At 39.1% G+C, this 13,655-nt stretch overlaps 1 protein-coding gene across 1 annotated transcript in view; it reads right to left on the reverse strand.

The window, feature by feature from the left end:
* The window catches only part of Rp1 (RP1 axonemal microtubule associated), a 294,119-nt gene that overhangs the window by 93,453 nt on the left and 187,011 nt on the right, over positions 1-13,655 (reverse strand). Inside the window, exon 16 of the mRNA XM_037202448.1 lies at positions 1,659-1,836. Coding sequence (XP_037058343.1) covers positions 1,659-1,836 — 178 coding nt within the window. The remainder of the gene's footprint in view (positions 1-1,658; positions 1,837-13,655) is intronic.

Raw genomic sequence — 13,655 nt, forward strand, 5'->3', positions numbered from 1 at the left:
TGCATTCCTCCAGGGCCTCTACAACAGCTTCTGCCTCCGGGTTCCAGCTCTGTCTGAGCTCCTGCTGTAACTGCTTTTGATGATGAATTAACACATCTATCAGGCACTGTGAGTGAAATAAACCCTTTCCTCCCCAAGCTGCTTTTGGTCATGGTGTTTTATTACAGCAACAGCAACCCTAATTAAGACAGAAATTGCTAGCAGTATCATTGGGCATTGCTGTAATAGACCTGACTGTGTTGTTTGGGGGAGGATTGTGGAAGGACTTTGAAATGTTGGGCTAAAAAAGCCACAGGGTGTTCAAAGTTTGCTGAGCTGTTCCGTGGGAGGCTAGAAGATAAGGATATTGAGAGGAATGCAGATGGTAGACACCTGGTTTGTGAAGTTCTGAAGGAAGTGAGAGAGTCTCTTGAAGACTATCTTGGGGCTCTTGCATATTTTAAATTAAGAATGTGTGGTTCTAGTCATTTGGGGCTGAAAATGGGCTGATAATTACAAGATAACAGAACCACTAAAGTAATTCCTTTTCTTTGCTGGGACAATTGATGCTGGTTACCTGGAGCTAAGAAATCAGCAGTTATTAAGAAGAGACTATCATCCTTGAGGTGAAAACTTCTGGAAAGTGTTCCCTCAGAGTGAACACACTGAGACTGTGATCCAGAGCCATGCAAGGTTGTACTTCATGCTGGCAACAGAACTTGGTGGTGTAAGAGTCACATAAATGGTACTGACTTTGAACACTTAAGAGGGTCATGAAAAGCAGCTGAGGTTTGGAACTCTATGGCAGGACTGAAGTTCAGGAAGAGAGGCCATTAGTGAAAGTGCAGCCCAATTGCAGCAGAGACCCCAGCATTTTGAATATGCCAGTGGAATGACTGCCAAGAACAGCAGAAGCTATGGAGTGGAGCCAACATGAGCCTAGAACTGTGTGTGCTGCAGAGAGCCAAGCCAGAGAAGTGACCCAGGTCCTTTGGAGGAGCCCATGGGATGTAGAGTGAATCCCAGGCATTGGATGATGAGTTATTTACACTGATGGGAGTTTGGTTTTTTTTTTTTTTTATCCAATTGTGACTGTGCCCTGGTGCTTCACTCTTGGAATTAGAGAATATTTAACTTTTTTTCCTTTGTAGGAGGAGCCCACAGTTGAGAGATGTTGAACTTTTAAATAGATTTTCAAGTTTTAAAGAAACTGAATTTTGAAAGAAACTTGGAACTTTTGAATGTTTTGAATGTGGGACTCTTAAAAGTTGGTATATTTTATATTATGATGTTGATATTAATGTGTGATCTTGGGGATGAACAAGAAAGGAAAGTTTATAGCTTAACAGTGATATGTTTGATTGTCAAGTTGACAAGGGGTTAATTGTGCTGGCTAGTTTCCTGTCAACTGGACATAAGCTATAACTATGTACATGTGCACACACAATTTAATGTTATAAAGGACTTAAAGATAGTCAAAATTCTGTACTTTATATTAATTACTTGAAAACTTGTGGGGAACAGTCTTCATTGTATTTCTCATACCACTTTTAGTATTAGTATAAGGAAAAAGGTCTAAGAATGGGTATTTTCTTATTAAAACTGCAATGAAATTTTCAGACATTCTACATAGCCCATCATAAAGTCAAACAACTTTAAAGCATTTGAGGTAAACATACACTGGATGACACGTGGGTAGAAGCAAACGTTCTCATCTTTAGTATAAATGACTGGTTTTGCCTGTCCATCTGGTTGAAGTCCAACAAACAGTCCTGGGCTCTTCAAAGATTCCAGACTTATAGATGCATTTTCCAGGTTCCTCTTGATTTTAAAATGACAGTCAGTATCTCCAGTGCCCTACAATCAATATGACATGATTTCACAAATGTGAGCAAACACTGGAAAGAACTGGAAACCACTCATTGTCAAGAGTACTTTTCTTCTTTTTCAAGCCATCTACATAAATCTAAAGCCTTTTTAAACTTTTTCCATAAGGTGCAGAGACACAGACCATATCATGGCCAAAGAGAGAGCACAGAGCTAGTAACAAAGTGTTCCAAGTCACAGATGAACTTCACCTAAGAAAAGGCTACTGTGTGGTGTTCTCTTCAGAGCTGCTCACCACCAAAGATGAGCACAGAATATTAAAATATGAAATTATCCCTTTAGAAAATAAAGTCACACATTGCTTAACAATAAGAATACATTCTAATAAGTGAATCATCAGTCCATTTATCATTGTTATAACATCACAGGATGCATCTATACAAACACACAGGTGTGTGTGTGTGTGTGTGTGTGTGTGTGTGTGTGTGTGTGTGTGTGTGTGTGTGTGATATTACTTCTATGGCCGTGGTTATCAAAAGAACATGAGATCCAATAAAGCATGAGAAAAAATATTGCAACAACTTATAAGTATAAGACCTTAAGACATATCATACTGTTTTTATAGTAAACTTTTCAAATGTAAGAAGAAACATGTTCTAATGTAGTTGTACATGGTAAGTAAATATACACCATCAAATTGGCTATAGAGCTAAATCGAGAATTCTCAAAGGAAGAGTTTCAAAGGGCTGAAAGTCATTTAAGGAATTACTTAGTGTCCTTAATTATCTATCAGGGAGATACAAATCAAAATGACTCTGAGATATCATATTATACCTGTCAGAATGGCTAAGATCAAAGGCACTGCAGACAGCTTATGTTGGATCGGATGTGGAGCAAGAGGAACACTCCTCCACTGTTGGTGGAAGTGCAAACTGGTACAGCCACTTTGGAAATCATTATGGCGGTTTCTCAGAAAATTGGGAATCAATCTATCTTAAGACTCAGGTATACCACTCATGGGCACATATCCCAGGAATACTCAATCGTACCACAGGAACACATGCTCAACTATGTTCATAGCAGCATTATTTGTAATAGCCAGAACCTGGAAACAACCTAGATGCCCTTCAACTGAAGAATGCATTAAGAAAATGTGGTACATATACACAATGGAGTCCTACTCAGCAGAGAAAAACAATGATATCATGAAATTTGCAGGCAAATGGATGGAACTACAAAATACCATCCTGAGTGAGTTAACCCAGGCTCAGAAGGATAAACATGGTATGTACCCACTCATAAGTGGATACTAGATATAAAGCAAAGGGTAATCAGGCAGCAACCCACAACTCAGAGAAGCTAACTAACAGGGAAGACACAAAGAGGGATGCATGGACCGCCCTGGGAAGGGGAAATAGATGAGATCTCCATGAGTAAACTGGTGATGAGCCATGGGCAATGGAAAGTAGGGGATAGGAGATGAGAACATAAGGGAATGGGATGATTGAACTGCAACAGAGAGGGAAGGGGATTGCAATGATAGAGAGAGACATCATGGGTATAGAGAAAAAACCTGGTGCTAGCCTGTAAGGACCAGCATTACGACCACTAATTAATAAATGGAACCTCATGAAGCTAAAAAAACTTCTGTACAGCAAAGGATGCTATCATCAAGCAAAGAGGCAGCCTATATAATGGGAAAAAATCTTTACTAACTATATATCTGACAGAGGGTTAGTATTTAGAACATATAAAGAACTCCAAAGTGCTGAAAACCAAGAAAACAAATAACTCAATTAAAAATGGGGTATAGAACTAAATAAAGAGTCCTTAATGGGTGGAGTACAAATAGCTGAGAAATATTTTTTCAAATGTTCAACATTCTTAGCCATTAGGGAAATGCAAATTACTTTGATATTTCATCTTACTCCACTTAGAATAGCCAAGATTAATAAAACAAATGACAAGAAATGCTGGTGAAGATGCAGGAGAAGAGGAACACTCTTTCATTACTGGTAGGACTAAAAACTGATACAGCCACTTAGAAAGGTCATGTGGCAGTTCCTCAAAAAATTTTAAAATAGATCTACCACATGATCCATCTGTACCACTCTTGGGCATATATCCAAGGGACTCTATATCCTACTTTAGAGATATATGATCATCCATGTTCATCACTACTCTAATCACAAAAGCAGGAATTGGAAACAACCTGGATGTTAACCCACAGATGAATGGATAATAAAAATGTACATCTACTCAATGGCATATTACTCGGCTATTAGAGAAATGAAATTATGAAATTCACAGGTGAATAGATGAAGCTGGAAATAACCACCCTGAGAAATACAACACAGACCCAGAAATATAATATCTCTTGTTTTCTCTTATCTGTGCACGTTAGTTTTGATTCTTTAGACATGTGTGCTACACTTTGAAGCTAAATACGGTGTGCTTTTAAATGATTTGTGCACATAAGGTTCATGTGTTGAGAACTTATACTCCAATGCACAATCTACAAGGTGCTGAAACTTTAATAAACAGGGACTAGTGTAAAGTTATCAGGTTAGTTTTCATCTGAAAGCATCTTAGAACCACTGAGCATTTTAATAAATTTATAAAAGTCAGCCTAACCACTGAATCTCTCTGATTTCTGTTTCAAGATGTCATTTCCTCTCAACATGTGCTCTCAATATTTACAATGGAGTCTTGCTCTGGCTGGAATTCTGTTGTTTGGACTTCAAGCCTCCAAAGCTGCTGTGGGATGTTCTGTATGTTAAATGTGTTGTCCTGATTGGTTAATAAATAAAACACTGATTGGCCAGTAGCCAGGCAGGAAGTATAGGCAGGACAAGGAGAGAGGAGAATTGTGGGAAGTGGAAGGCTGAGGTGAAGAGACACTGCCAGCTGCCACCATGAGAAGATGTCAAGATACCAGTAAGCCACAAGCCACGTGGCAACTTATAGACGAATAGAAATGGGTTGATTTAAGATATAAGAACTAGATAGCAAGAAGCCTGCCATCGCCATGCAGTTTATAAGTAATATAAGTCTCTCTGTGTTTACTTGGTTGGGTCTGAGCAGCTGCGGCACTGGCAGGTAAGAGAGATTTGTCCTGACCATGGGTCAGGCAGGACTGGAGAAAACTCCAGCTACACAAAGCTGTGAGATAAAGAAACCATTTTTCTTCATAAAGCCATTTTCTTTACAGTGATGAGAAAATGATAATGTATATACCACTGGTCTGTGTAGAAACAAACCAAATCATTAATACTGGAAACTAGTATTGGTCTGCAGAACAAAATCCTGTGGTCCTGTATTTGACTTTATCAACTTCTATTTTCACGTTTTGCATCTAGATAACCAAGGGAAAAGGGGGGAAAAATAATCAAACAAACAAATTAAGGTAAGTATGTGGGTAAGCTTCAGTTTTATTATTGACCTATAATAGACTAATGTTTGAACTTGACAGAGGAACAAAGATGTACATATACTATTTTAGAGAGAAAAAAAAATAACTAACTTAGCTAAGCATGCTAGCATGTATTAGAACTGCTTGTGTGCTTAAGTACCTTATAGATTTTAGTCAAACTTTCTTTTGCTTTTATAATCTTTTTTTTTTTATAATCCTTCTTCCAAACCTTAGGTCCTCTGTAAATAAGCCCATTTCCTACACAGATACCAAATTTATGAACTTTAATTTTATTCTCAAACATAACATCTTTCCTACTGAATATTGATGTCACTTTGTACTAAAAAGCTCAAAACATTGCCCTTGATTCACACAATTTGAAAAGCCTTCTTTCCTCCCAACACTAACATGTGCACCTATTTGAACTGCTGCTCTTTTCACACGGGAGCATAACTGCCTGTTTGCACTCTTTTAACTGAAATTAAACCAGGGAGAAGGCTGCCTTACTGCAATTCTACCAACAGGTAGTCTCCACCTCACCACAAAGCTCGACTGTTTGTTAGCACTGTTAGAAGTCTCTGTTTTGCCAATGTAATTGGTCTGTGTAATACATTTTCTCTCTCATGTGATAATGAAAATTGGGATTATACCCATTAAACTTCACCATTCTAGGAGACTTCCCTGACTACTGTCCAAATCAGTCTTTTCTTTAAGCCTTCAGATAAGCAGTTGAATAATAACTTAAATGGGATTTCTGGTTTTCTATTTTCTCTAGATTATGATTGTATATATTTTTTTCCAGTGGCACCTCAAAGAATGATATTTCTCTCCTTCAAGTGAAAAACTGAGAATGAAATTTAATATAACTAAATTTTAAAACACCATAATTTCCTTCAGTCCCTTTTCCTTAAAAACAAACAAACAATTCTGCTTTATCTCTAACCCAATATTAACTGGTTAAAAGAATTCAGAGGGAACATAACAGAAAGCATCTTCACTCTATACACAAAAGGGGGCTGTGTGGCTTCTGAATGTTAACCACAATAACAAAGTACATGAAGCTACTGAAGGGTGTCGGGTGCAGGCATTCACCGTGCATCCCCCGACCGTGTTCCCTGTGGCTAGTTAGAAAAGAAAAAGTCCAGGGACTTCACCCAAAGGGACATTTTTAACTTCTCTTTCATTCAGAATTTGTTGAGCATCTACCAGATGTCAAGACTTCTGAATTTGGAATACTGTAATAATAAAGCAACAATGTCTTTTTCATTCTATTACCATAGATTCTGTACATTTAATATTACTAATGTTCTGATCAGCCTTCTCTTCAAAAATGAATCTCTTGATTTTCTATTCCTTCAGCAAATCTGTATGATACTGATAATAAAATCACTGTTGTTATCTTCAAGGCTCTCTGTATACCCTCAAAAACTAATATGTAGATTGTGGTCTACAATAGTATTAAATGTGAAGCCATTTGATAGAAAAGTTAACTGAAATATTTTATCTTGATGTGGCTATACACAAATATGACATTATTTAAACTGATTTCTTTAAAAATGTTTGATTAGGTAAAATATGATTTATAATTACTTTCCTAAAACCAAGTAAAACTCTGATTAGGTTTCATACTTTCCAGTTTACTGCTAACATTGTACATATTTAACCATAACTCACTTAGATAAAATATGTATGTGTGAGTGCATACTTGAGTGTGCATGCTTAGTATTTCAACTTCTTACCGACATTAGTTGCCCTTAATTTTTTAAAAATTATTTTCAAGCATCTTTTGAGTGAACAGAAAAAAAAATAGATAAATCTTCAATAAAAGAATAGTCTTATTTTCTTCAAACTGAGCTGGTGCCCTTCACCAGCATGCAGCTTACCACGTTAGTACACTAGTCTTGTTTTCTTTCAACTCCTACAGCTCAGTTTTATTTGCATTCATTCTTAGTGAGCTGGTGAGCCCCAGCCATGCTGTTCTGAAGCTGTTTCTTTTTGAACTGTCCCCAGTGAACTGCATGTTGTTTCTTATGAACCTTATCTCTACTATATCAAAACCTACTAAAGTGATTTACTCCTACAGACTAAACATTTTCTGGTGACAGAATTAGAAACATTTGTTATAGGATCCACACCACTTGGTTTAAAGACGTGTTTACCTAAAGGAATGTTCTCGGAGGTACGCTGGCAAACACATTGGGGCCAGCCATGCTTATATTCAATTCAATTCATTACAATAAGCATTTGTGGAGTAACAATAAGCACCAAGGCATTCAGGCTTTTAAGGCATAGTGATATGAACATGCATTACCATTTACCTCAAGGCACATTTTTTTTATCTCTCACCTTTTTTTATCACCTCAGCCTCTAAGTATATACAAACTACAGTAATTACGATAATGTTCTCATTTGTTTTCAAAAGCAGTGTCATTCCAGAAAAAGTCTAGTGATTCCTGTCAGGTACAAAGAGAAAAATGATGCTCTTCACTGGTGAACATTAATAGTCAAAGGAGGAAAGGAACACAGGCATCTTGGCTACAGAGACTCACTGACAAAACCTTACTTAAAGACTTTAAGTCACACAACCAAACTGAGTCATGAAATACATTATAGATGCAGAAAATGCTCAAGGGAAGTAGCCAGATAATTTTTAACTCTAAAAACAAAACAGGCTGCTGCTGTTGCCTTTGGTTGCTCCCCAGAAGTTGAAGGTATGGCTTTACTGCTGAAGGCACCATGCACCTTGGACTCAAAGGGTTTGCACTGAATCTGACCAAAAGCATCCTCTCTGAGGACCACCACTCAGGGTGTTTCAAAAGGTGCTGAGTAAGCTGCCAAGGAAAGAGAGCAGTCAACAGTCTTACCCAGCAGTGACTCCTGTGAACCACAACAATGTGGCTAGCGAGGTCATGGATCTTAGAAAACATACTATTGCAACATCTAAACAAACCTAATTCTAAACTGCAGTCTAAAATTTATTCTTGTACCCCAGAATAAGTGTGGGTCTCACCCCTCAGCAAAATAGCTTCTATTTGACACAGACAGAGACCATTACAGAAAGCCACAATTGGTCAAAATGCAGAAAACAACTGACTATGAGGTGCACAGGCCCAACTGATATATCTACACCTAAAGCTCACTGAAGAGGGAGCAGATAGAATCTAAGAGCCAGAGAACCATGAAGCCTACTGAAAGACTGGGGCTTCCAGATATGACAGGGAGGCTTCACTCATGAAATCTCAACAACACGGCCACTTGAACAAGATGTAAACAATGACAATATCAGTTGATGATGATGTGAGAAATCTCACAAATTCCACCCCAAGATAAAGAGCTACAAACAATTAATGACTGCTGAAAGAAGGAAAATGAGTCTTCTCCAGGAATGAGTCTCCTAATTGGTTATCTAATATCAAGTGGTCAGGCCTAAAACCACACACATTCAAGCAGCTTAACATGACTCAACAGGTGTTGCATATTTAATATATATATATATATATATATATATATATATATATATATAAAATTATTAAAGACAAAGAAGCTGCAAATTTGAGAGGAAGGGGGAGATATGAGAGGACCTAGAGGGAGAGAGGAATGGTGGAATTTATATTTTAATTAAATTAAAAAAACAAATTAAAATGTTACCTTTTCATGATGAGCAAAATTATTAAATTCTGCTTTAACAAATGATACAGTTTCCATGGAGAGTCTTCCAGAGATACTTACACATCACATTTATTGCTACACTATTCACAAGATAATGGAACCAGCATAGATGTCTATCCACAGGTGTATAGACGCAGAAGAGATACAGGTAAACATAAAATTTTATTTGGCTATAAAGAAAAATGAAATTCTGACATTTACATGAAAATGGATGGAAGTGGATATTATTATGACAAACAAAATGAGCCAGGGACAGAAAAAAAAATATTGCATGTTTTCTCTCACATTTGGAATGTAAATTTAAATACATTTGGTGTGTGTGTGTGTGTGTGTGTGTGTGTGTGTGTGTGTGTGTGTGTGTTATGAAAATAGAAAGGGGACTATGCGAGATAAAGGTATAAAGATGGATAAGAACGGGGACTAGAACTTCTTTCTGTGTCATGGAAGCAGAAGATAGGAACTCTGCAGGGATAAAGAGGAAGCAAGAGGAGGACACAAAGGGACAGCGAGACAGTGAAATAGAATGATGTTTGGTTTTTCACAATAAAACCCATCAAAAAAAAAAGGCAAAGAGAGTGTGGCTACAAAAGCCAATGCTAGAGTGAATACTTAGTGGCGACGACCCCCCAGAAGGTAGCCTTAAGGGACTCATGGTAGGGACTCAGGCCTTATAGGCCCAAAATAACTTTCTATATGGAGGCCAGGAGAACCCTCGTTAATTCCAATGCTCTCTGACAGCTTGTGTGAAAGGTCATAGCCAGGGGTCCAAACCCAGTGAAAAGCTATGTTAAAACTGATCTAAGCTAAAAACTGATCTTGTCATGTCTGATTGTATGAGGTAAGAAAACATGATCCCAAAACGGTACTGTAATTAACACTTAGAAACTGTTTTACCTTTATTTTGTATCTTTTTCTTTTATTTTGGGTCATTTGTCTGCTCCATTTTACACACAAGCATTTTAATCACCCAGGATGTCCACTAAGAAACGTATGACACCTAACTCCTCTCATGCCTTTTCAAGGCTGAAAGTACAGTTCTAAGCTGGTGGACCCATCTTACTGTTGTCTTTTACAGCATCCTGTCTCAGACCTCAGACAGGTCTCCAAAGGATTCTAGTCATTGTCCTAACCTTCCAGCTACCTTCCATTCTAGGAATTCAAGGGCTGATTAATAAGGATCTTTTTGAAAGATCCTTACTAAAACTACCTGCTAAAAAGGGAAGGAAGTCTGGGGTCAGTTCAGAGTTTATTGACAGACAAAATCAGTACACTACCCTTAGGATACAGAATGAAGCTGCCATGCCGCTGCTGATCCATCTGCTGCTGCCTCCTCATTCCCAAGGGACATGGGGACCAAACTGCCAGGCAAGCTTGTAAGTGGCTCATTGCCAGCTCTGCATAGCCAGAGAGGGGGGGAACCTCCTTCCCCCCACTCCCCACCATCTTTTTATTAGGTCATGTCTCCCCAGAGAATATCACACCCATTGGGCCAAGCCACTCCCTACAGTTGGTTAATGGACCAGCATCATAATTTTGTCAACATTTCCCCCTCTTGTCTAAGAAAGATGGTTCTAATCCTAACATAATAAAAACTATATACAATAAGAACTATTAAAACATAAAAGAAGAACAATTATCAGAAAATGCATCCTAGACTTCCAGACAATAGGTAATTGGCAATTTTTATAGCGATTACTCCAATAGCCGTCCTTTCCTGAAGCATCTAAATTTTGTACCTAATATATCCTTACAAAGGATTCAGGAGATTTATAACTATAACCATCTTGTCTTCAACACCATCATCTAAAGCTCTCATATTATCAGTCACTTTTTTGTTCTCTTCATTTATAAGAATTTCTAAAGTCTTTATTTTATCAATCAAAGATGTCTTATCCTCCTTGGTGACTATCTGTAAAGCATGCATATTATGTTCCAAGGCCTTATCTTTTCAGTCAATTTCTCGTTTTGGGAACTGTTATCAAGCCATCTTTTAAGAATAAGATATGAATTGCTAGGCTAATAACAATTATGACCGAAATTGTATTGATCCCAGCTAAACTGTTTATGTCTTGAGTAAATTTGTCTAGTGTCTCAGCCATGGTAACAGTGAGCAGGGCCCTAATTCCCTGCATTGTGATATTTCCCACCTTTGACCGGCAAAGGTTTACAGATTGTCTTTTCCCTGTATTCTTTTAGCCTCCATTTATTTATTTGTTTGTTTGTTTATCTTCTAGAAGTTGTCACATCACTTACCTCAGTTTAGATCCTTGGATAATTGTCGTAGATGGAGTAATGATGTTTGATCGGCAGGTGGCGCTGATGCTCTGATGGCTGGGTCCAGCAATGGACTGACAGTGTTCATGTGTAATAACATGTTTGACCAGCAGGTGGAGCAGTTGCGGTGCTAAGGTAGCTCAGACTGACCACAGTGAGTGAATGTTCAAAGTAGTTTGACCAGACTCTGCCCCAGTGATTGTGTGGGGCAGAACCCATATGGGGGAGGAGGGGCAGTTGTTGGCTTTATGTGACGGTGCAATGTTATTCATTAAGTTGTGCTGTTACTGTGCACGAAAAGCCATGAGGCAAGACAAAACCCAGCTATCAGAGTTTTATTAGAAGGGAGGGACAGAAGAGAATGTGATCAGACCTGTGGAAGACATGTGCAGAGTGGGGGAGAAAGGAAGGGGAGGAGTCTGTGACCTGCTTTTTTTGTTTGTGTTTTGTTTGTTTGTTTGTTTTTTTATTTCTTTCGAGACAATGTTTCTCTGTGTAGTTTTGGTGCCTATTCTGGATCTCGCTCCGCAGACCAGGCTGGCCTCAAACTCAGAGATCCGCCTGGCTCTGCCTCCCGAGTGCTGGGATTAAAGACGTGCACTTTTTATGCATTCCCCTGCACATGCCCATTTGGGCTTATGGAGCTACACCACACATGTGCATAGATTGTGTGATCACGCTGCACACAAATTACACGATCACGTATTATGTAGGATGTAAAGCCCTGGAATGACTAAACATCTGAACAGCACAGGTGTAGTCATGTAGCTGGGGGAGTGGTCAGGAATTCCAATAGCTGTGGCACACTAAGACATGCTCAAGGACCAGAACTTAGTTCACTGTCTGTGTGAGTTGAGCAGAACCAATTCAGGAGGACACCCGGTGGCGGCAAGCACCAAGACCACAGAGCAGGCAAGTGAGGAGAGCCCTGGGCTGCATGGAATGTACAGGGAGCTCTGGGGACTCGAAAAGGGTGGGAGTTGGTCGGGGGAGGTGTTGGGGTGGGTGCATGCTGAAAGTGCCAGAGCCACAGGGCAGGTGGATACAGGGGCTGCAGAACTCCCCACTCTGGGCACCAGATAAAGAAGGAAGGAAAAGGAAGTCTGGGGTCAGTTCATCTGGGGTCAATTCAGAATTTATTGATACACAAAATTAGAGAAAGAATCTGCCACTCTGCTGCTGATCCATCTGCTGCTGCCTCTTCATTCCCAAGGAAATTGGGGAACAAATTGCCAGCCACACTTCTTAGTAGCTTACTGCCAGCTCCAACAGCCCAAGAGAGAGCAAGTGCCTCCTCTCAGCTTCTTATTGGGTCATGTCTCTCCAGAGAAGACCACGTCCATTGGGCCAAGCCACTCCTTACACTTGGCTAACAGACTGGTGTCATAATTCCAGCAACAACCTGCTGCTAACAATGAGTTAGTGACAAATTATGGCTATGGTTAGCCTCAAAATCAGACCAGTTCTCAAATGAAGGCAACTCAGGCAGGATCCTGGAGGATGATTAGAATAATCATCTCATGGCAGCAGACTGCTCCCCTCTAGCAGTGACAGAACCATTCAGCACCAGAAATGAGACAATGGTCAACCAGATCATACTCTGACCAACACTGCTTAACCATGCATAGTTCTACCCATGTCCTCTAAACTGAAAGCTCATGGTAGGTAGTATCCTGAAGACAGGATTGGGGGTCACTTAATTTCTTATCTTTTCTTTACAATGTTGTCATGATTAAAATTCTCCTAGTCTGTAGAAACAAACCATCAAAACAAAAGGAGGAACTTCCTGTCATCCTGACACAAGCCTGAGTCAAAGGTTAAGACCTAGAAAGGTCACTCTGAAATTTTCCCTCCTTTTCTAAAGATCCTCAGTGACAGAGAACCTTCCATATTATCAGAATGAAGAAATGTCCCACAGGGAGTCCAAGAAGAATTTGAACAGCTGTCCTCACCAAGTCCCCAGGACTCACCAGCTTCACCACTGAATAAATGTCCTCACCAAGTCCCCAGGACTCACCAGCTTCACCACTGAACAGCTGTCCTCACCAAGTCCCTGCAACTCACCAGCTTCACCACTGAACAAGCATCCTTACCAAGGCCCCACATCCCACCAGCTTTACTGCTGTGGTAAGGACAAGCCTTCAGCAGCTAAGGAACTGAGGGAGAGCCACAGAGTCCGTGAATTAATCACTCAATTTGACTTTTCTATCTAAGGAAGTAAAAATTTTCTGGGGCCAGTGAGTGGGACAAAACTTAACTCTCTGGGGCTGGAAAAAATGGGAAACACACACATATATACATTTACAGTCTTTCTATCTATCTATCTAGCTAGCTATATATATATATATATATTATAAATATATATTTATATTTTAATAATATATATTTTAATATCTCTATCCAGATGCATCCCTTCTATGTCTTTTTAATTTTTCCCTTACATCTTATATACCCAAGCAAAATCTTTCAAGCAGTATAAAAATTACAAAGCGGT

This window comes from Peromyscus leucopus, chromosome 2 (genome assembly GCF_004664715.2).
Source record: "Peromyscus leucopus breed LL Stock chromosome 2, UCI_PerLeu_2.1, whole genome shotgun sequence".
Lineage (NCBI taxonomy): Eukaryota > Metazoa > Chordata > Mammalia > Rodentia > Cricetidae > Peromyscus > Peromyscus leucopus.